This window comes from Anomaloglossus baeobatrachus, chromosome 3, assembly GCF_048569485.1.
Source record: "Anomaloglossus baeobatrachus isolate aAnoBae1 chromosome 3, aAnoBae1.hap1, whole genome shotgun sequence".
NCBI classification, from domain to species: domain Eukaryota; kingdom Metazoa; phylum Chordata; class Amphibia; order Anura; family Aromobatidae; genus Anomaloglossus; species Anomaloglossus baeobatrachus.
This window is the reverse complement of record NC_134355.1, coordinates 458362406-458386714: the sequence shown is the minus strand read 5'-3', so window position 1 is coordinate 458386714 and position 24309 is coordinate 458362406. Positions and strand designations below refer to the sequence as shown.

Below are 24309 nucleotides of genomic sequence, written 5' to 3'. Positions count from 1 at the left end.
TATGTGTGTGTGCGGTGCAGAGCCATATGTGTGCGTGTGCGGTACAGAGCCATATGTGTGCGTGTGCAGTACAGAGCTATATGTGTGCGGTACAGAGCCATACGTGTGCGGTGCAGAGCCATATGTGTGCGTGTGCGGTGCAGAGCCCGATGTGGGGCTGTTATTTGCAATGCAGTAGTGATACCAGGTCAGGTGCTGGGGAAGAATACCGACAGGGAATGTGTGTGCAGGGGGCGGGCAGAGGGCGAGGCTGGACACTGGGGTGGGTGGTGACAGCTCTGACTGAGGTTTTGCACAGGAAGTGGTCATGTTTGCTGGATCTGAATGTAAACAAGGTGCTGCAGAGAATAAAGGGATAATTCAAGAAGAACAAAAGTTAGAAAACAAAAAATAACAATGTAGGTGTGATTTATATGACAATACAGCACAGATAAACTCAACAATTTTTGTTAAACTAATGTCGGACAACCCCTTTAAAACTGAAAAAAAGAGAATTTTGTTTACTTACCGTAAATTCTTTTTCTTATAGTTCCGTATTGGGAGACCCAGACCATGGGTGTTTAGCTTCTGCCTCCGGAGGACACACAAAGTACTACACTTAAAAGTGTAGCTCCTCCCTCTGAGCTTATACACCCCCTGGTGAGCCAGTCCCAGTCAGTTTAGTGCAAAAGCTGAAGGAGAATAGCCACCCACAAGTAGAACAGAACAAGAGCCGGAACAACCGGAGACTCTGTCCACGACAACAGCCGGTGATAACACGCGGAACAAGAACTTGCCAACAGGCAACAGGGAGGGTGCTGGGTCTCCCAATACGGAACTATAAGAAAAAGAATTTACGGTAAGTAAACAAAATTCTCTTTTTCTTTATCGTTTCTTTGGGAGACCCAGACCATGGGACGTTCCAAAGCAGTCCCTGGGTGGGAAATAAACAGAAAAACTAAGAAGTAGGCAGAACCTAACTTCACAAATGGGCGACAGCCGCCTGATGGATGCGTCTGCCCAAGCTCGCATCTGCCGAAGCATGAGCATGCACTTGGTAGTGCTTCGAAAAGGTGTGCAGGCTAGACCAAGTGGCAGCCCGACAGACTTGTTGAGCCGTAGCCTGGTGCCTGAAAGCCCAAGAGGCACCGACAGCTCTGGTCGAATGTGCCTTGATCCCCGGCGGGGGAGGCACCTGAGTACTCTGGTAGGCGTCCGAAATGGTCGACCTAATCCAACCGTCTAAGGTCGGCTTAGAAGCAGGGAGGCCCTTGCGCCGACCTGTGGTTAGCACAAAAAGAGAGGTGCACCGCCTAATCGCAGCGGTGCGAAACACACATATCCGCAGAGCACGCACCAGATCTAGAGTATGCAGCGCTTTTTCAAAGCGATGAACAGAAGCCGGACAGAAGGACGGCAAGGTAATGTCCTGGTTAAGGTGGAAGGGAGAGACCACCTTAGGAAGAAAGTCCGGAGTCGGACGGAGAACCACCTTGTCTTGATGAAAAACTAAAAAAAGGTGACTCCGAGGAGAGCGCAGCCAAATCAGAGACTCTCCTGAGAGAAGTTATGGCTACCAGAAAGGCCACCTTCTGTGAAAGCAGAGACAAAGAAACATCCCTAAGAGGCTCAAAGGGGGGTTTCTGCAAAACCGTGAGAACCAAGTTAAGGTCCCAGGGATCCAAGGGCCGCCGGTAAGGCGGAATGATGTGAGACGCGCCTTGCATGAAGGTGCGGACCTGAGCCAGCCGAGCGAGACGCTGCTGGAACAGAACTGACAGAGCTGAGACTTGTCCCTTGAGAGAGTTGAGGGACAGTCCTAGCTGCAGACCGGACTGAAGAAAAGACAGAAGGGTCGGCAAGGAGAATGGCCAAGGGAGATGGTCGGTAGAGCGACATCAGGACAGGAAAATCTTCCAAGTCCTGTGATAGATCTTAGCGGAAGAAGACTTACGGGCCCGAGTCATAGTGGAGATGACTTCAGGAGGAATACCAGAAGCCGTCAAAATCCAGGACTCAAGAGCCACGCCGTCAATTTGAGGGCCGCAGAATTCGGGTGGAAAAACGGACCTTGCGAGAGCAGGTCTGGACGGTCTAGGAGATGGCACGGCATCTCTACGGACAGATGGAGCAGGTCCGGATACCAAGCTCGCCTGGGCCAGTCCGGTGCAATGAGGATGACTCGACGGCCCTCCATTCTGATCTTGCGTAGGACTCTGGGCAAGAGAGCTAGAGGGGGAAACACGTAGGACAGACGAAACTGGGACCAGTCTTGAACCAGAGCGTCCGCGGCGAATGCCTGGGGATCGCGGGAGCGAGCCACGTAAACAGGAACCTTGTTGTTGTGACAGGATGCCATTAGGTCCACGTCCGGAGTGCCCCATTTGCGGCAGATTGACTGAAACACTGCCGGGTGCAGGCACCACTCGCCACAGTCCACGGTTTGACGGCTGAGATAATCTGCCTCCCAGTTTTCCACGCCTGGGATGTGGACTGCGGATATGGTGGACTTGGAGTCCTCCGCCCATTGAAGGATGCGGTGTACCTCCAACATTGCCTGGCGGCTGCGCGTCCTGCCTTGGTGATTGATGTAGGCAACCGCTGTCGCGTTGTCTGACTGGACTCGAATGTGCCTGCCCGCCAACAGGTGGTGAAAAGCTAGGAGAGCTAGAAACACGGCTCTGGTTTCCAGCACATTGATTGAAAGGGCTGATTCAGACGGAGTCCAAGTGCCCTGCGCTCTGTGGTGGAGATATACCGCTCCCCAGCCGGATAGACTGGCATCCGTGGTGAGAATCACCCAGGACGGGGCCAGGAAGGAGCGCCCCTGGGACAGGGAGAGCGGCCGAAGCCACCACTGAAGAGACCTCCTGGTCTGTGGCGATAGAGCCACTAACCTGTGTAAGGAGGAAGGCCGCTTGTCCCAACAGCGGAGAATGTCCAGCTGCAGGGGGCGCAGATGGAACTGGGCAAAGGGAACAGCCTCCATGGACGCCACCATTTGACCCAGCACCTGCATCAGATGCCTGAGGGTATAACGGCGGGGCCTCAGCAGAGAGAGCGCACCGCTAGCTGGAGGGACAGCTGTTTGTCTAAGGGCAACTTCACAAGTGCCGACAAAGCCTCGAACTGCTTCCCTAGGTACGTGAGGCTCTGGGTGGGAGTTAGAGTGGATTTGGACAGATTGACCAACCACCCGAATTGGGCTAGAGTGGCGAGAGTGAGCGAGACACTCCGCTGACAGTCTGCGCTGGATGGAGCCTTGACTAGAAGGTCGTCCAGGTAAGGAATCACTGCCACCCCCTGGAGGTGCAGAATCGCAATCATTGCTGCCATGACCTTGGTGAATACCCGAGGGGCCGTGGCTAACCCGAAGGGGAGAGCCACGAATTGGAAATGATCTTTCCCTATTGCAAAACGTAGCCAACGCTGGTGGGAAACTGCAATTGGCACATGCAGATAAGCATCTCTGATGTCGATGGATGCCAGGAAATCCCCTTGGGTCATTGAGGCAATGACTGATCGCAGGGACTCCATGCGAAAGTGCCGCACCTGATCATGCTTGTTGAGAAGCTTGAGATCCAGGATGGGCCGAAAGGTACCGTCCTTTTTGGGGACTAGGAAGAGATTTGAGTAAAAACCTCTAAACCGTTCCCGGGCGGGAACTGGTACAATAAAGGCTACTTTAAACACTGCGATATCGGTCCCGATATCGCTAGTGTGGGTACCCGCCCCCATCTGTTGCGCGACACGGGCATATCGCTGCCCGTGCCGCACAACATCGCCCACAGCCGTCACACATACTTACCTGTCCGGCGACGTCGCTGTGACCGGCGAACCGCCTCCTTCCTAAGGGGGCGGTCCGTGCGGCGTCACAGCGACGTCACTGAAACGTCACTGAACCGCCGCCCAATAGCAACGGAGGGGCGGAGCTGAGCGGGACGTAACATCCCGCCCACCTCCTTCCTTCCGCATAGCGGCCGGGAGGCAGGTAAGGGGAGCTTCCTCGTTCCTGCGGCGTCACACGCAGCGATGTGTGCTGCCGCAGGAACGAGGAACAACCTCGTTACTGCTGCAGTAACGAGATTTGAGAATGAACCCCCGTGTCGCCGATTAGCGATTTTGCACGTTTTTGCAACGATGCAAAATCGCTTATCGATGTCACACGCAACGGCATCGCTAATGCGGCCGGATGTGCGTCACGAATTCCGTGACCCCAACGACTCCGCATTAGCGATGTCGTAGCGTGTAAAGCCCGCTTTACTCCGTTGGCCTGCAAGGCTGCCACGGCCTGCGAGAAGGCGGCGGCCTTGGAGCAAGGGGGAGTTGATAGAAAAAATCTGTTTGGCGGGCTGGAGGAGAATTCTATCCTGTAGCCATGGGAGATGATATCTCTCACCCACTGATCGGAGACGTGTTGAAACCAAGCGTCGCCAAAGTGGGAGAGCCTGCCACCGACTAAGGACGTCGCCGGAGCGGGCAGAGAGTCATGAGGAGGCTGCCTTAGTGGCAGCACCTCCTGCGGTCTTCTGTGGACGCGCTTTTGGGCGCCAGTTGGATTTCTGGTCCTTGGCTGAGTTAGCGGACGAGGCCGAGGGCTTAGAGGACGACCAGTTGGAGGAACGAAAGGAACGAAACCTCGACTGATTCCTACCCTGGGCAGGTTTCCTGGTTTTGGTTTGTGGCATGGAAGTACTCTTCCCGCCAGTAGCTTCCTTAATAATTTCATCCAGCTGTTCACCGAACAGCCGGGACCCAGCAAAAGGGAGCCCAGCAAGGTACTTCTTAGAAGAAGCATCTGCCTTCCACTCTCGAAGCCACAAGACCCTGCGGATAACGAGGGAATTAGCCGAAGCCACCGCAGTGTGGTGAGAAGCCTCCAGCATGGCAGACATGGCATAAGATGAAAAAGCTGAAGCTTGGGAAGTTAAGGCAACCATTCCGGGCATAGAGTCCCTGGTGAGGGAATGCATCTCCTCTAGAGAAGCAGAGATGGCCTTGAGAACCCACACTGCTGCAAAAGCCGGGGAAAACGCGGCCCCCGCCGCTTCATACACGGATTTGGCCAGAAGGTCAATCTGCCGGTCAGTGGAATCCTTAAGGGAGGTGCCATCAGCCACCGACACAACGGTCCGGGCTGAGAGCCTAGACACCGGAGGGTCTACGTTTGGGGACTGAGCCCACTCCTTGACCACCTCAGGTGGGAAGGGAAAACAGTCATCAGAACCACGCTTTGGGAAGCGTTTTGTCTGGGTTTGGTCACAGCGGCCTGAAAAGTGGAGTGGTTAAAAGAAGGGAATTTTGTTACTTACCGTAAATTCCTTTTCTTCTAGCTCTTATTGGGAGACCCAGACGATTGGGGTATAGCTACTGCCCTCTGGAGGCCACACAAAGCACTACATTAAAAGTGCAAGGCCCCTCCCCCTCTGGCTATACCCCCCCGTGGTATCACGGGTACTCCAGTTTTAGTGCCAGAGCAAGAAGGAGGAAGCCAACAACTGGTTTAAACAAATTAACTCCGAGTAACATCGGAGAACTGAAAAACCGTTCAACATGAACAACATGTGTACCCGCAAACAGCAAAAACAATCCCGAAGGACAACAGGGCGGGTGCTGGGTCTCCCAATAAGAGCTAGAAGAAAAGGAATTTACGGTAAGTAACAAAATTCCCTTCTTCTTCAGCGCTCTATTGGGAGACCCAGACGATTGGGACGTCCAAAAGCTGTCCCTGGGTGGGTAAAGAAATACCTCATGTTAGAGCTGCAAAACAGCCCCCCCCCTACGGGGATGTCACTGCCGCCTGCAGGACTCTTCTACCTAAGCTGGCATCCGCCGAAGCATAGGTATGCACCTGATAATGCTTGGTGAAAGTGTGCAGACTCGACCAGGTAGCTGCCTGACACACCTGTTGAGCCGAAGCCTGGTGCCGTAATGCCCAGGACGCACCCACGGCTCTGGTTGAGTGGGCTTTTAGCCCTGAAGGAACCGGAAGCCCAGCAGAACGGTAGGCCTCTATAATTGGTTCTTTGATCCATCGAGCCAAGGTGGCTTTAGAAGCCTGCAACCCCTTGCGCGGACCGGCGACAAGGACAAAAAGTGCATCGGACCGGCGCATGGGCGCCGTGCGGGAAATGTAGATCCTGAGTGCTCTCACCAGATCTAGCAAACGCAAGTCCTTTTCATACCGGTGAACCGGATGAGGATAAAAGGAAGGCAAGGATATATCCTGATTAAGATGAAACGAGGATACGACCTTAGGGAGAAACTCCGGAATGGGGCGCAGCACTACCTTGTCCTGGTGGAACACCAGGAAGGGAGCCTTGGATGACAGAGCTGCCAGCTCAGACACTCGCCGAAGCGATGTGATCGCCACAAGAAACGCCACTTTCTGTGACAGGCGAGAAAAAGAAACTTCTTTGAGAGGCTCGAAAGGCGGTTTCTGGAGAGCCACTAGTACTCTGTTCAGATCCCATGGATCCAACGGCCGCTTGTACGGGGGCACAATATGACAGACCCCCTGCAGGAACGTGCGCACCTTAGGAAGACGTGCTAGACGCTTCTGAAAAAACACGGATAGTGCCGAAACTTGCCCTTTAAGGGAGCTGAGCGACAAGCCCTTTTCCAACCCTGATTGCAGGAAAGACAGAAAAGTGGGCAATGCAAATGGCCAGGGAGACACTCCCTGAGCAGAGCACCAGGTTAAGAAAATCTTCCACGTTCTGTGGTAGATCTTAGCAGAAGTTGACTTCCTAGCTTGTCTCATTGTGGCTACCACTCCCTGTGATAAGCCTGTTGACGATAGGATCCAGGACTCAATGGCCACACAGTCAGGTTCAGGGCCGCAGAATTCTGATGGAAAAACGGCCCTTGAGACAGCAGGTCTGGACGGTCTGGAAGTGACCACGGTCGGCCGACCGTGAGATGCCACAGATCCGGATACCACGATCTCCTCGGCCAGTCTGGGGCGACGAGTATGATGCGGCTGCAATCGGATCTGATCTTGCGTAGTACTCTGGGCAAGAGTGCCAGAGGCGGGAATACATATGGGAGGCGGAACTGCGACCAATCTTGCACCAAGGCGTCTGCCGCCAGAGCTCTTTGATCGCGCGACCGCGCCATGAATGCCGGGACCTTGTTGTTGTGCCGAGACGCCATTAGGTCGACGTCCGGCACCCCCCAGCGGCGACAGATTTCCTGAAACACGTCCGGGTGAAGGGACCATTCCCCTGCGTCCATACCCTGGCGACTGAGGAAGTCTGCTTCCCAGTTTTCTACGCCTGGGATGTGAACCGCGGAGATGGTGGATGCTGTGTCCTCCACCCAATTCAGAATGCGCCGGACTTCCTGAAAGGCTTGCCGGCTGCGCGTCCCTCCTTGGTGGTTGATGTATGCCACCGCTGTGGAGTTGTCCGACTGGATTCGGATCTGCCTTCCTTCCAGCCACTGCTGGAAGGCTAGTAGGGCAAGATACACTGCCCTGATTTCCAGAACATTGATCTGAAGGGTGGACTCTTGCGGAGTCCACGTCCCCTGAGCCCTGTGGTGTAGAAACACTGCTCCCCACCCCGACAGACTCGCATCTGTCGTGACCACTGCCCAGGATGGGGGCAGGAAGGATCTTCCCTGAGACAATGAGGTGGGAAGGAGCCACCATTGTAGAGAGTCCTTGGCCGTCTGGGAAAGAGAGACTTTCCTGTCTAGGGAAGTCGTCTTCCCGTCCCATTGGCGGAGAATGTCCCATTGAAGTGGACGCAGATGAAACTGCGCAAAGGGAACTGCTTCCATGGCTGCCACCATCTTCCCTAGGAAGTGCATGAGGCGCCGTAAGGGGTGCGACTGGCCCTGAAGGAGAGATTGCACCCCTGTCTGTAGGGACCGCTGCTTGTTTAGCGGAAGCTTCACTCTCGCTGCTCGAGTATGGAACTCCATGCCAAGATACGTTAGTGACTGTGTCGGTGACAGATTTGACTTTGGAAAGTTGATGATCCATCCAAAAGTCTGGAGAGTCTCCAGCGTAGCCTGTAGACTGAGTTGGCATACCTCTTGAGAGGGTGCCTTGACAAGTAGATCGTCTAGGTAAGGGATCACCGAGTGTCCCTGAGAGTGCAGGACTGCTACCACCGCCGCCATGACCTTGGTGAAGACCCGGGGGGCTGTCGCCAGACCGAATGGCAGAGCTGCGAACTGAAGATGGTCGTCTCCTATCACAAAACGTAGAAAACGTTGATGTTCTGTAGCAATTGGCACGTGGAGATAAGCATCTTTGATGTCTATTGAGGCAAGGAAGTCTCCTTGAGACATTGAGGCAATGACAGAACGGAGGGTTTCCATCCGGAACCGTCTGGCGTGCACATGTTTGTTGAGCAGTTTTAGGTCCAGAACAGGACGGAACGAGCCGTCCTTTTTTGGCACCACAAAGAGATTGGAGTAAAACCCTCTCCCTTGTTCCTGAGACGGTACAGGAACCACTACTCCTTCCGCTCTTAGGGAGTCCACCGCCTGCCGCAGGACATCTACACGGTCTGGATGTGGGGAGGTTCTGAAGAACCGAGCTGGAGGATGAGAACTGAACTCGATTCTGTACCCGCGCGACAAAATGTCTGTCACCCACCGGTCTTTGACCTGTGACATCCAAGTGTCGTAAAAGCGGGAGAGCCTGCCCCCGACCGGAGATGCGGAGGGAGGGGACTGGAAGTCATGAGGTAGCCGCTTTGGAAGCGGTTCCTCCATTTGCTTTCTTGGGGCGTGAATGAGCCCGCCAGGAATCTGAGTTTCTTTGCGTCCTCTGAGTCCCTTTGGACGAGGAGAATTGTGTCTTGCCCGAACCTCGAAAGGACTGAAACCTCTGCTGCCATTTTTTCTGCTGAGGTTTGGTTGTTCTGGGCTGGGGTAAAGAGGAGTCTTTACCCTTGGACTGTTTAATGATGTCAGCCAATGGCTCGCCAAACAGTCTATCTCTAGATAAAGGCAAGCTGGTTAAACATTTTTTGGAACCAGCATCTGCTTTCCAGTCCTTTAACCACAATGCTCTGCGCAAAACTACCGAATTGGCAGACGCCATTGAGGTGCGGCTGGTAGATTCTAGGACCGCATTGATAGCGTAAGACGCAAACGCGGACATCTGCGAGGTAAGGGACGCCACTTGCGGCACCGCTGGATGTAAGATAGCATCCACTTTTGCTAAACCAGCTGAAATAGCTTGGAGTGCCCATACGGCTGCGAATGCTGGAGCAAACGACGCGCCGATAGCTTCATAGACAGATTTTAACCAAAGGTCCATCTGTCTGTCATTGGCATCCTTAAGTGAAGCGCCATCCTCCACTGCAACTATGGATCTAGCTGCAAGCTTGGAAATCGGGGGGTCCACCTTTGGACACTGGGTCCAGCGCTTGACCACATCAGGGGGGAAAGGATAACGTGTATCCTTAGAACGTTTAGAGAAACGCTTTTCTGGATGAGCGTCGTGCTTCTGGATTGATTCTCTGAAGTCAGAGTGATCCAACAGAGCACTTAATTTACGCTTGGGATAGAGGAAACGAAATTTCTCCTGCTCTGCCGCTGCCTCTTCTGCTGAAGGGGCTGGGGGAGAAATATCTAACAGCCTATTGATGGCTGAGATAAGATCGTTTACCATGGCGTCCCCATCCGGGGTATCCAGATTGAGAGGGGTTCCAGGATTAGACTCCTGATCACTCTCTTCAGACACATCACAGGGAGACTGATTGCGCTGAGACCCTGAGCAGTGTGATGACGTTGAGGGTCTTTCCCAGCGAGCCCGCTTGGGGTGGCTGGGGCAATCATCTGAGTCATTATACTCATCCTGAGAAGCCGGGGACCCCCTTGCAGTCTGGATTAAATCCAACTGCGGAGGATTAGAGGACATAGACCTCGCCGTGTCCATAGACTGAGCCCCAGGCATGGATTGCAAAGTTTCCAGGATTTTTGCCATAGTCACAGACATATTAACCGCAAAAACTGCAAAGTCTGTCCCCGACACCGGGGCAGGACTTACAGGCGTCTCAGCCTGGGTCACTATCTCTCCTGACTCCGGCTGGCGAAGCAGCACCGGATCTGAGCATTGCACACAATGGGGGTCCTTGGAGCCTGCTGGTAGAGCAGCCCCACATGCAGCACACGCAGTGCACACAGCCCTAGCCTTGGCAGCCTTGCGTCTTGTGGATGACATGTTGCTGCCTCCTCAGAGCGATCTGGGGTATTCAGCCAGGAAGCGACCTCACAGTGCAGGAAATCAATAAATATCTATGTCCAGTGACACAATACACTAACATACACTGAGGCACTAGAGGGGCCAGCTGAAAAGCCGCTTACCGCCCGCTTAAGAGCGGGTGTGTGGTCTTCCAAAGCCCCTCAGTCTAGGTCTCCCAGAGCCTTGCGTCCTTCCTCCAGCCAGACATGCATGTAATGGCTGCCGGCGTTCTGAGAGAAGAAGGGGGGCGGGCCCTGGGCGTTCCTGACCAAGAGCGGGAAGCCTGCTTCCCTCTGTGCCTAGTGTGAGGGCTGGAGCATGTAAATCAGGCTCCAGCCCTCGTCGCTGCCGTGAAACAGCGTTTCTCCCCTACCCTGATTGACAGGGTGGGGGCGGGAACGATCGGAGCTGCCGGCGTCCTAGGCCCAAAAGCCGGGGACTAGAGTTATAAACGCCGCCGCCGTAAAAGCGCGGTCGGCGTATCCCCGGCGCACCACAAGTCACAGCAGCGCCGCCCGGTCCAGAGGGGGTCGGCGCTGCGTTCCCAGAACACAAAGTCCCCCAGATAACTGTAGGAACACCAGCTCAGTGTACGGTCCCCGGCGCACTACAACACCCAGCCAGCCCGGAGTGTGTCTGTGCCTGCCGGGGACACAGAGTACCTGTATGATGCAGGGCCCGGTCCCTGATGGTACTCCTGCTCCGAATCCATCAGGTTCTAATGGGTCTGTGGATGGAGCCCGGCGTCAGAGCTTTGAGGCCGGCAGGATCCCACTTCCACAGAGCCCTACCAGGGGATGTGGAAGGAAAACAGCATGTCAGGCTCCAGCCCTGTACCAGCAATAGGTACCTCAACCTTACAACACCATCCAGGGGTGAGAAGGGAGCATGCTGGGGACACTATATGTGTCCTCTTTTCTTCCATCCGAACTAGTCAGCAGCTACTGCTGACTAAAATCTGTGGAGCTATGCATGGAATGTCTGACCTCCTTCGCACACAAAGCTAAAACTGGAGTACCCGTGATACCACGGGGGGGTATAGCCAGAGGGGGAGGGGCCTTGCACTTTTAATGTAGTGCTTTGTGTGGCCTCCAGAGGGCAGTAGCTATACCCCAATCGTCTGGGTCTCCCAATAGAGCGCTGAAGAAAACACACTTTACTCTCTTAGGCGAGGTAAACTGGTGCTTTTTTGCCAGAGAAGGTTGCTCCTCTGATACTGGCGGATTGAGATCCAGTACAGAATTAATGGAAGCAATCAAGTCACTAAGATCTGAGTCACCCTCGGACAGATCAATGGGGTACATGGAGTTAGCCTCCGAGCCCCCTGTAAAGGCATCCTCCTCATCCTGCAAGTCAGCTCTTGAATCAGAGCCACGGGAGGAGGAGGGAGAGGGAACCCTGCGTCTCTTCTTAGGAGGACGGGGTCTGGGCCCTGATGATGAGTCCTCTGTGAGCTCCGAACCTAAGGGACCCATAGCAGTAGGGGCACCCTGCAAAGGGGGCCGATGCACATTTAACAAAGTTCTGGACAGAAGTCCCATGGACTCAGCAAAAGACTGGGAGATAGACCTAGAAAAGGATTCTACCCAGGCCGGGGGTTCAGCCACAGGAGCAGGAGCAGCCTGAGAGTCCACTGGGGGTGAGACTCCAGGCTGTGGCCCTGCCAAGTTAGAGCAGACATCACAATGAGGATAGGTGCTCGGTTCAGGCAGCAGGAGCTTACATGCAGCGCATACAGAATAAAGCTCTGGAGCCTTGCTCCTCGTGTGAGACATGCTGCTGGAGTGGTGGGCTCTGCAAGAGAATGCACCCCAGAGAGTATATACAGAGGTCCACAACCAGAGCCGGTTGTGGCTTACCAGACCGCAGGAGCGGTGTTGTGTGCCCTCCAGATCCCGAAGCCCGGACCCCCAAGCACAGCACTTCAGCAGGGATGCAGAATGCAGACCAGCGCCGAGTGAACTCTGTCTGAGAAGATGGCCACCGGAGTGAAGAGAGGGGGCGGGACTTGGCTTGAGAGCGGGAACTGGAGGGCCAAAGAGACCTACAGGGGAGGAGACACGCACAGCAGTGGGGAGTGTCCCTCCCCTGTGCAGAACGGCCGCCGGGAGGAGCCGAGCATGTCCCTCTGCATGAATGACATGCGAGGGCAGAGAACAGAAACTAGGCCTCCGGCAAAGCCGGGGCCTAAATTTGAGCGGCAAGGCCGACGCGCAGGCACCATCGGCGCGGTTCTCGGGCGACAGCTTGAGAACCCGCCGGAAATGCCTATAAATATAGTAAGCACACTCTCCCCAACAATAAAGTACAGGAACCCCCAAAATATAAACGTCTCAGGTACTTAGCTGCTGAGACGCAGAGCCAGGTCCCTGGGGATGAGTGCTCCAGTCCAGCAGGGTCCTGAAGGGCTGCGGATGGAGACCGGTCTCCTGCCAGGCAGGGAAACCGTGCTGGCTCCCACTTCAAGCCAGAGCCCAGGAGGGATGGTGAAGGAGCACGGCATGTAAGGCTCCAGCCTTTAAAATCAACCTTACAACACCGCCGACACAGTGGGGTGAGAAGGGACATGCCGGGGGTCCAGACGTGGACCCGCACTTCTTCAATCTCATTCCAAAAGGAAAAAATCATATGAGAATGCATGTGTGGATGTATGCCTCCTGACACAAAGCAATAAACTGGCTGGGACTTTCTCACCAGGGGGTGTATAAGCTCAGAGGGAGGAGCTACACTTTTAAGTGTAGTACTTTGTGTGTCCTCCGGAGGCAGAAGCTAAACACCCATGGTCTGGGTCTCCCAAAGGAATGAAAAAGAAATATTTGGTAATATCTGCTCTGTGTACCCACTATCCTCCTCTACCTCACAGTTCAGTGAATAGTTGTAAGTCAGCTGGCTGCAGCAGGAGCCCCCCCCTTGTGTCCATTATAAAGGGGAACAATAAAATGGTTATGGCCGACCATATGCAGCTCACCAGGTGAGGATCGAGCTTAATCTCCAGCTGATCGGCTTTATGTTCTCTGCAGGATTTGACTGTATTTGTCAGGATGATTTATAAACTTGTGCAGATTAACAGAGAGGAGACAAGATTATCTGCGGTTTACTCCTGTGATTATTTTAACGTTTACCATTGCTATAAAGAGGTTGTTCAGTACTGGTAGTCCAGGTAGGTGGGGGAAAAAAAAATAAAATCAATACTCACCTCCAAGTCCATTGCTGCTCCTCAATACTCAGCACTGCAACCACACAAAATGTAAATGCTGCAGCCCATCAATGGCCAGAGATTGGCTGCAGCACTTATGTAATGCGCCCCCACTCCACATTCTCACCCGTCGAGTGTTTTATTCAAAAGACTGGTGGGGGATGCAGCGAAGATTAGAGAAGGACGGCGCTCCTGTAGGAAGTGATATTCTATTTTTTTCCCCAGATCTCCCTAGGGTTGTCCAGTAAAGGATAACCCATTTACATCCTCTGGGTGACCACATCTCTCTTACCTTGTATACAAAGGATGATGGCATTTGGGTTCTGCATATAAGCTTTACTGATACTAAAAATAGTTTCCTTTGTATCGGGGGCCATGCCTGATGTCACGGTCTATAAAAATAAATAAATAAATAAATAAAAAACTGAGTAATGTTAGCAATTTATTTATTAGTTCAGAAATCGAAAACATTTGTGGTACTTACACTGATCACCCCTGGTAGGTCAACAAGCACCATCCGCTGTATTCCAGGGCCCTTCACACTTAGTGAGATGGTCTGCAAAATAGACAGTGTTGTTATAGAAGATTTCTACAGACACAGAAGTGCATAACAAGGACGATGCAGAAAAAAAAAAAATTATATAATGAGGTTTTTACCTCTGGGCTAACAGTTTGTCCATTCTTCACGCTTTTCCTCATTCGCACCTCTATTTCATCTCTTAGAGCTGCAAGCTGTCGATAAGTATAAGATTAACTTGGAACAATCAGTTTCTAAGCTAATTAAAAAAATCAAAGTTAAAAAGAAAAAAAAGGATCAAATCATGTGTTAAGGCCCATTTCACACATCTGGCATGTCGCCGGATCCGTCACTCCAGTACAGTGCTATACTGTAAAATGGCATGGCGGCAACCTCCGATCACATGCTCTGGTCACATGACAGCATGTGACTGGAGCTTGCCGCGATGCCATTGTACAGTATAGCACTGTACTGTAGTGTGACGGATGTGTGAAACAGGCCTAAACATGCATTCTGTAACAGATATCAGTGATCGTGTGATAGTTAAAAGGGGATTAAATGTGGTCAGAGACACAGATGTACGCTTTACACAGGGGTTCTATTATTGTTTATTGATGGTGTACACAATAAGGCTATGTGCGCACGCTGCATTTTTTTGACGCTGCGTTTTTGTGCGTTTTTGGCCGCTAAAAACGCACAAAAACGCACCTGCGTCGAAAAAACGCATCAAAAAACGCATTCGTTTTTACCGCGATTTGGTGCGTTTTTGGCTGCGTTTTTCTGCGTTTTGCTGCGTTTTCCAATGCATTGCATGGGCGGAAAACGCAGAAAAACGCAGGAAAGAATTCACATGTCCATTTTTTTTTTCAAGCTCAAAAACGCAGCTTAAAAAAACAGTTATGTGCGGACAGCAAAAATGAAAACTCAGACTTTGCTGGGGAAGCAAAGTCATGCAGTTTTGAGGCCAAAAACGCACCCGAAAAACGCGCAAAAACGCCGCGAAAAATGCACTGTGCGCACATAGCCTTAATGTAAAGCCTGTACATCCTGGTGATCTGCAACAAATCGCCAAATAAAGAATCGAACAGGCGGTGTCACCACACACCAAATGGATATTGGCAATCCTCAATACTAGTCTCTTGCCTTTTACTTTCCACCTCTAAAGTGCACACACTTCACCCCTTTTTAATTCCAGTACTTAAGGGAACAAAAAAAAACCCAAAAACAAACAGGCAAGAAAGGGAAGCAGAGACTCTACTCCGAAGTGTTCCATAGCAGACCAGACCTGTAAATAAGAATTATTAAAGCCCTAAACAAACTGCACTTCAGTAAGGATATCCAGCTTTTCTAGATTCTTTATTAGTGATGGGCGGACTCACATCCCGGGTCGGGTCCAGGAGTGATCCCGGATATCTGGCCAGATGCTGGTTCTCATAAGTTTATGGAGTCTAGAATCCGACACTTTAAAATGGTGGTAGAAGGGATAGGGGGATTGGAGGAGGCACATTATAATTATGTCTCCATGCGGCTCTAACGCTACCTCCGGAGCCGCTCATTCTCCCTCATATATATTCTCTGCTTTCCCTACCCACCGGCAGTGCCTGCATCTCTGATTGGTTGCAGTCAGACACGCCCCCATCCGGTGTGACCGCGTGTCTGACTGCAACTAATCAGAGGCACTGTGTGTGCTTGTCTATATTGTTGTAAAAAAAAAAATAAATAAAAATTGGAGTAGCGTCACCATATTATGATACTCAGCCGTGCTAAAACATACGGCTACAAGCTGTGTATCAAAATAAGAGGAATGCATGCATTTTTTTTCTTTTATTAAATTATTTAAATAAATAAAGAAAAAAAGAAACAATGCCGTGCGGTCACCCCCAATTTTGATACCCAGCCATGATAAAGCTGACAGCTGTGAGTTGGTATTCTGAAACTGGGGAGGCCCATGCTTATTGGGCTCCCAGTCCAAAAATAGCAGCCTGCAGTTGCCCAGGATTATAGCATCCAATCCGGAACGTTACCTGGCTCATCTAGGTTGCCGTGGTACAGTGGCAATTGTAGTAATAAGGGGCTAATAACTCACAGCTACCACTAAGTCTTAGATTCTATGAGACCCCCTCATTACTAATCTGTAAGTGAAAAGAAATAAACACAAACATCAAAAAAATCCTTTATTTGAAATAAAATACAAAAAAAGAGAATTTTGTTTACTTACCGTAAATTCTTTTTCTTATAGTTCCGTATTGGGAGATCCAGACATTGGGTGTATAGCTTCTGCCTCCGGAGGACACACAAAGTACTACACTAAAAAAGTGTAGCTCCTCCCTCTGAGCATATACACCCCCTGGATAACCAAATCTAGCCAGTTTAGTGCAAAAGCTGAAGGAGAATAGCCACCCACAAGTAGAAATAGAGCAAAAACCGGAACAACCGGAGCCTATGTCTACAACAACAGCCGGTGATAACACGCGGAACAAGAAACGGCCAACAGGCAACAGGGAGGGTGCTGGGTCTCCCAATACGAAACTATAAGAAAAAGAATTTACGGTAAGTAAACAAAATTCTCTTTTTCTTTATCGTTCCTATGGGAGACCCAGACATTGGGACGTCTCAAAGCAGTCCATGGGTGGGAATAAACAGAAAACTGAGAAGTAGGCGAAACCTAACTTCACAAATGGGCGACAGCCGCCTGAAGGATGCGTCTGCCCAAGCTCGCATCTGCCGAAGCATGAGCATGCACTTGGTAGTGCTTTGAAAAGGTATGCAGACTAGTCCAAGTAGCAGCCTGACAGACCTGCTGAGCCGTAGCCTGGTGCCTGAAAGCCCAAGAGGCACCGACAGCTCTGGTCGAGTGTGCCTTGATCCCCGGCGGGGGAGGCACCTGAGTACACTGGTAGGCATCGGAAATGGCCGACCTAATCCAACGAGCTAAGGTCGGCTTAGAAGCCGAGAGGCCCTTACGCCGACCTGTGGTTAGCACAAAAAGAGAGGTGCACCGCCTAAGAACAGCGGTGCGAGACACATAGATCCGGAGCGCCCGCACCAGATCCAGAGTATGCAACGCTTTTTCAAAGCGATGAACAGGAGCCGGACAAAAGGAAGGCAGGGAAATGTCCTGGTTAAGGTGGAAAGGAGAAACCACCTTAGGGAGAAAGTCCGGAGTCGGACGGAGAACCACCTTGTCTTGATGAAAAACCAAAAAAGGTGACTCCGAAGAGAGCGCAGCCAAATCCGAGACTCTCCTGAGGGAAGTTATGGCCACTAGAAAGACCACTTTCTGTGAAAGACGAGACAAAGAAACCTCCCTAAGAGGCTCAAAGGGGGGTTTCTGCAAGGCCGTGAGGACCAGATTGAGGTCCCAGGGATCCAAGGGCCGCCGGTAAGGCGGAATGATGTGAGACGCGCCCTGCATGAAGGTGCGCACCTGAGCCAGCCGGGCGATACGCCGCTGGAACAACACTGACAGAGCCGAGACCTGTCCCTTGAGGGAATTGAGGGATAGTCCTAGCTGCAGACCGGACTGTAGGAAAGACAGGAGGGTCGGCAAGGAAAAAAGGCCAAGGAGCATGGCCGGAAGAGCGACACCAGGACAGGAAAATTCTCCAGGTCCTGTGATAGATTTTGGCCGAGGAAGACTTCCGAGCCCGAGTCATAGTGGAGATGACTTCAGGAGGAATACCAGAAGTCGTCAAGATCCAGGACTCAAGAGCCACGCCGTCAATCTGAGAGCCGCAGAATTCTGGCGGAAAAACGGACCTTGTGAGAGAAGGTCTGGACGGTCCGGGAGATGCCACGGCACCTCTACGGACAGATGGAGCAGGTCTGGGTACCAAGCTCGCCTGGGCCAGTCCGGAGCAATGAGGATGACCCGACGGCCCTCAATTCTGATCTTGCGCAGGACTCTGGGCAAAAGAGCTAGAGGGGGAAACACGTAGGACAGACGAAACTGGGACCAATCTTGAACCAGAGCGTCCGCTGCAAAGGTCTGAGGATCGTGGGAGCGAGCCACGTAAACCGGAACCTTGTTGTTGTGCCGGGATGCCATTAGATCCACTTCCGGAGTGCCCCACTTGCGGCAGATTGACCGAAACACTGCCGGATGCAGGGACCACTCGCCACTGTCCACGGTTTGACGGCTGAGATAATCTGCCTCCCAGTTTTCCACGCCTGAAATGTGGACTGCGGATATGGTGGACTTGGAGTCCTCCGTCCACTGAAGGATGCGTTGAACCTCCAGCATTGCCAGGCGGCTGCGTGTCCCGCCTTGGTGATTGATGTAGGCAACCGCTGTCGCGTTGTCTGACTGGACTCGAATGTGCTTGCCCGCCAACAGGTGGTGAAAGGCTAAGAGAGCTAGAAGCACAGCTCTTGTTTCCAGCACATTGATCGAGAGGGCTGATTCAGACGGAGTCCAAGTGCCCTGCGCTCTGTGGTGGAGATATATCGCTCCCCAGCCGGATGGACTGGCATCCGTGGTGAGAATCACCCAGGACGGGGCCAGGAAGGAGCGTCCCTGAGACAGAGAGAGGGGCCGAAGCCACCACTGAAGGGAGCCCTTGGTCTGTGGCGACAGAGCCACTAACCTGTGCAAGGAGGAAGTCCGTATGTCCCAACAGCGTAGAATGTCCAGCTGCAGAGGACGCAGATGGAACTGGGCAAAGGGAACCGCCTCCATTGACGCCACCATCTGACCCAGCACCTGCATTAGGTGCCTGATGGAATGACGGCGGGGCCTCAGCAAAGAGCGCACCGCCAGATGGAGGGACTGCTGTTTGACTAAGGGCAGCTTCACAAGTGCCGGCAGAGACTCGAATTGCATCCCTAGGTACGTGAGCTTCTGGGTCGGAGTCAGAGTGGATTTGGGCAGATTGACAAGCCACCCGAATTGGACTAGAGTGGCGAGAGTGAGCGAGACACTCCGCTGACAGTCTGCACTGGATGAAGCCTTGACTAGAAGGTCGTCCAGGTAAGGAATCACTGCCACCCCCTGGAGGTGCAGAACCACAACCACTGCTGCCATGACCTTGGTGAATACTCGAGGGGCCGTGGCTAACCCGAAGGGGAGAGCCACGAATTGGAAATGTTCCTCTCCGATTGCAAAACGTAGCCAACGCTGGTGTGAAACTGCAATTGGCACATGCAGATAGGCATCTCTGATGTCGATGGATGCCAGGAAATCTCCTTGGGTCATTGAGGCAATGACTGATCGCAGAGACTCCATGCGAAAGTGCCGCACCTGAACATCCTTGTTGAGAAGCTTGAGATCCAGGATGGGCTGGAAGGAACCGTCCTTTTTGGGAACTAGGAAGAGATTTGAGTAGAAACCTCTGAACCGTTCCCGGGCGGGAACCGGTACAATTACTCCGTTGGCCTGCAAGGATGCCACGGCCTGAGAGAAGGCGGCGGCCTTGGAGCAGGGGGGAGTTGACAGAAAAAATCTGTTTGGCGGAAGAGAATTCTATCCTGTAGCCGTGGGAGATGATATCCCTTACCCACTGATCAGAGACTTGTTGAAACCACACGTCGCCAAAGTGGGAGAGCCTGCCACCGACCAAGGATGTTGCTGGCGCGGCCAGATAGTCAAGAGGAGGCTGCCTTAGTGGCAGCACCTCCTGCGGTCTTCTGAGGACGCGGCTTCGTGCGCCAGTTGGGTTTTTGGTCCTTGGCTGAGTTAGTGGACGAGGCCGAGGGCTTAGAGGACGACCAGTTGGAGGAACGAAAGGAACGAAACCTCGACTGGTTCCTGCCCTGGACAGGTTTCCTGGTTTTGGTTTGTGGCATGGAAGTACTCTTCCCGCCAGTAGCTTCCTTAATAATTTCATCCAGTTGTTCACCGAACAGCCTGGACCCAGCAAAAGGGAGCCCAGCAAGGTACTTCTTTGAAGAAGCGTCTGCCTTCCACTCTCGAAGCCACAAGATCCTGCGGATAGCGAGGGAATTAGCCGAAGCCACCGCAGTGCGGTGAGAAGCTTCCAGCATGGCGGACATGGCATAGGATGAAAAAGCTGAAGCTTGGGAAGTTAAGGCAACCATTTCGGGCATAGATTCCCTGGTGAGGGAATGCATCTCCTCTAGAGAAGCATAGATGGCTTTGAGAGCCCACACTGCTGCAAAAGATGGGGAGAACGAGGCCCCTGCCGCCTCATATACAGATTTGGCCAGAAGGTCAACCTGGCGGTCAGTGGAATCTTTAAGAGAGGTGCCATCAGCCACTGATACAACTGTCCGGGCTGAGAGTCTAGACACCGGAGGGTCTACCTTTGGTGAATGAGCCCACTCCTTGACCACCTCTGGTGGAAAGGGAAAACGGTCATCAGAACCACGCTTTGGGAAGCGTTTGTCAGGACAGGCCCTAGGCTTGGTCACAGTAGCCTGAAAACTGGAGTGGTTAAAGAACACACTCCTTGTCCTCTTAGGCAAGGTAAACTGGTGCTTTTCTGCCAGAGAGGGTTGCTCCTCTGATACTGGCGGATTGAGGTCCAGTACAGAATTAATGGACGCAATAAAATCACTAACATCTGAGTCACTTTCGGACAGATCAATGGGGCACATGGAGGCCGCCTCCGAGCCCCCAGTAACGGCATCCTCCTCGTCCTGCGAGTCAGCTCTTGAATCAGAGCCGCGGGACGAGGAAAGAGAGGGAGCCCTGCGTCTCCTCTTAGGAGGACGGGGTCTGGGACCAGATGAAGAATCCTCTGTGAGCTCCGCTGAGAGAGCCCTAGCAGCAGAGGTGCCCTGAGAAGGGGGCTGATGCATGTTCAGCAAAGTCCGGGACAGCTGTCCCATGGAGTCGGCAAAAGACTGGGAGATTGACCTAGAGAAGGATTCTACCCAAGCCGGGGGTTCAGCCACCAGAGCCGGAGAAGCCGGAGGGACCACTGTGAGTGCGATTCCAGGCTGAGGCATTGTCAGGTTAGAGCAGGCATCACAATGTGGATATGTGCTAGGTTCATGCAGCACGAGCTTACATGCAGTGCATATTGCGTACAGCCTTGCAGCCTTGCTCCTCGCTGATAAAATGGCGCCGGAGCGAGGAGAGGGGGCGGGACCTACTCTGAGAGCGGGATCTGGAGGGCCAAGGAGATTTACAGGGGAGGGGACATTTACTCAGAGAGGAGTGTTCTTCCTCTGTGTGTGACCTCCAGATCCCACAGCCCGGACCCCCTGTGAGACGCAGGGTTTCAAGTCCCTGGGGATGAGTGCTCCGTCCAGCAGGATCCTGAAGGGCTGCGGATGGAGACCGGCCTCCTGCAAAGCAGGGAGAACCGTGCTGGCTCCCACTTCAAGCCAGAGCCCGAGGAATGGTGAAGGAGCGCGGCATGTAAGGCTCCAGCCCTGGAATCAACCTTAACAACACCGCCGACACAGTGGGGTGAGAAGGGACATGCCGGGAGTCCAGGCTTGGACCCGCTTTTCTTCAAAAACTTTCCAAAAATGAAAAATCAGATGAGAATGCATGTGTGGATGTATGCCTCCTGAACACAAAGCAATGAACTGGTTAGATTTGGTTATCCAGGGGGTGTATATGCTCAGAGGGAGGAGCTACACTTTTTTAGTGTAGTACTTTGTGTGTCCTCCGGAGGCAGAAGCTATACACCCAATGTCTGGGTCTCCCATAGGAACGATAAAGAAAAAAAACCTTCACACCCTCTTTCACCCCTTTATTAACTCCCAAAACACCCAGGTCCCACGTAATCCACACGAGGTCCCACAACGATTTCGGCTCTCTTATATCTGAAGTGACAGCGAGCAAGCATAGAACATGATCGACCGCTGTGAGCTTCAGGCAGAGAATGAGCAGTGCAACAAGCGGTGATGTCACTCAGGTTATTTGCGGTCACAGCTGGAGGTTCCCACAGTCCTCCACCTATGATCTCAGGTAACCTCACCTGAGGTCACTCAGTTCAATGAAGTCACCTGAGGTCAGGATACCTGCGATCACAGGTGGAGGACCGTGGGAGTCTCCACCTACGACCGCAAATAATGTGAGTGACGTCACCGTTCATCACTGTGGCTGTCAAGCTCTGCCTGAAGCGGAATGTGGGCGGTCATGTTCTATGGCTGCGCGCTGTTACTGCAGATGTAGAAAAGCTGGAATCATCGTAGGCCCTCGTGTGGATTACGTCGAACCTTGGTATTTTGTGGGTTAAAAAAAAAAAAAAAAGAAAAAGAGGTTAGAGGGTTTTTTTAATTTTAAATAAAGGATTTTTCAGTGTGTTTATTTCTTTTCACTTACAGATTAGTAATGGGGGAGGTCTCAGACACCTCCCCTTCCTAATCTAGGCCTTAGTGGCAGCTGTGAGCTGTTATTAACCCTTTAATACCCCCGACTGCCACTGCACCAGGGCAATCGGAATAAGCCAAGTAAAGTTCCGGTGTTGTCGCATCTAATGGATGTACCAATCCTGAGAGGCTGCTATTTTAAGGCTGGGGGGACCCCAATAACCATGGCCCTAACCCAGCCTAAGAATACAAGCTCCCAGCTGTTGGCTTTATCGTGGCCGGGTATCAAAATTGGGGGGGACCACACGTAGGGTTTTCTAATAATTTATTTAAATAATTTAAAAAAAAAACAAAAACGCTGGATGCAATGCCTCTTATTTTGATACACAGCCAAGATGAGCACATGGCTGGGGGCTGCAGCGTGTAGCCGTATGCTTTATCTTTGTTTGCTGTCATAGGGGAGACCCTATGCCAGTTTTCTTATTATTGTATTTATTTGTAGATCAATCTAGAAGAAGACACAGAACCTCTGATTGGTTGCAGTCAGGCACGCTGTCACACAGGCTAGGGACGCTGTCTGACTGCAACCAATCAGAGAAACTGGGACTGCCGGTGGGTGGTGAAGCAATGAATATGCATATAGGATAATGAGCGGCTCCGGAGGTAGCAAGAGCTGCCTGGAAGCAGAGTTATAGCCAAGTGAAGATCGGTAAGTATAAAGCGCTTGCTTTATTCTTATTTCTTTTTTTTTGTTTTACTACCCAGGTGGCTGGACCTGGATCATTACCCAGAATTCCCTGAAATTTCCGGGCCCGGTGCTCAGGTTCTTTTGAACTCACGCGGATCCGGACTTTCACAGTCCGGGTCCGCCCATCACTACTTCATCCAGCTTTTCCCGGTGAGATATATGATTGCTGGAGCCTAATATACATGAGAGAGGGAGGTCCCCGAGCACTTGCTCTTAAACATGCCCCATTTGTAAGCAGCATATTACAGGGCTGAGCAGACTGATATATAGAATTGGAGAGTTAAGATTTCAGAGAACTTGTGCTTGAGTCAGGACATTGTCACATACAATGACTGACATCTTGCCATCGTGGCTTTAGACAAGGCAGCATGATAATGTGACAGATGAGACTAAAAGGGGTTGTCCTACAAATACAAAAACTGATTTCTATGGATCCATCTAAGAGCGTCGCTACACGGGTTGCTGGTGAGCTGTCAACAGGCAGATCTCACCAGCAACCAGTGAGCAGCCCCCAGCGATGTGTGGAAGCGATGCTGTGCTTGGTAACTAAGGTAAATATTGGGTAACCAACCCGATATTTACCTTGGTTACCAGCGCACACCGCTTAGCGCTGGCTCCCAGCACTCCTAGCCAGAGTACACATCGGGTTAATTACTGTTGCTCTGTCGCTGTCACACACAGCGATGTGTGCTTCACAGCGGGAGAGCAACAACTAAAAAATGGTCCAGGACATTCAGCAACAACCAGCGACCTCACAGCAGGGGCCAGCTTGTTGCTGGATGTCACACACAGCAACATCGCTAGCAACATCGCTGTTGCGCCACAAAACTCGATGTTGCTAGCGATGTTGCTTAGTGAGACGTGGCCTTAAGTTTAATGTTTGTTCCTACAATCTCAAATGGTTCTCCTAAAGGTAGATTTCCACATTTAAGTTTTTGCTGCAGTTTTTGAAGCTACTGAGAAGCATCGATTATAAAATAAAAAGGAAAAGTTGTAATATATTTACTTTATAGGCGTCCCCCATTTATGTAGCATTGCTGACTTTGACATAAAAATTGAAAGAGGAAATCCGAATGTGGAAACCCTGTGGAAGGCTTTATTCACGTGTCACCTTCTCTATTGCTGCTCTCTGACATAACGTAGAAATTAGATCTTTATCGTCCCCTTAAATATAGTTTAAGTCCCTGCAAATTGTCTTTCGGTAAGATTAGCAGCACTTTAGAACCAAGAAAACTTAAGCTGTGTTTTTTCTAAGTATTTCTTACATCCGTCTCTTTGCTGAGATCAAACTCTCGAGAGCTATCCTTAAACATAGCAACATGGTGCGGTCCTTCACTTAACGTGACCTGCAAGAAAAAGAAAAATACATAATACATGAGAAAACATTTCTCTATTCTTGAGAATGGGAAAGATTTTTAATGTGAGGCAAATTGCAG

At 51.8% G+C, this 24309-nt stretch overlaps 1 protein-coding gene across 12 annotated transcripts in view; it reads right to left on the bottom strand.

Annotated features, from left to right (window-relative positions):
- The window catches only part of OPA1 (OPA1 mitochondrial dynamin like GTPase), a 296183-nt gene that overhangs the window by 170602 nt on the left and 101272 nt on the right, over positions 1-24309 (bottom strand). For all 12 annotated transcript variants that reach the window (XM_075340498.1, XM_075340503.1, XM_075340499.1 and 9 more), the window contains 4 exons: positions 24139-24219; positions 14040-14114; positions 13867-13938; positions 13675-13774 (listed from right to left, as the gene is read on the bottom strand). In XM_075340498.1, the coding sequence (XP_075196613.1) occupies positions 13675-13774; positions 13867-13938; positions 14040-14114; positions 24139-24219 (328 nt within the window). The remainder of the gene's footprint in view (positions 1-13674; positions 13775-13866; positions 13939-14039; positions 14115-24138; positions 24220-24309) is intronic.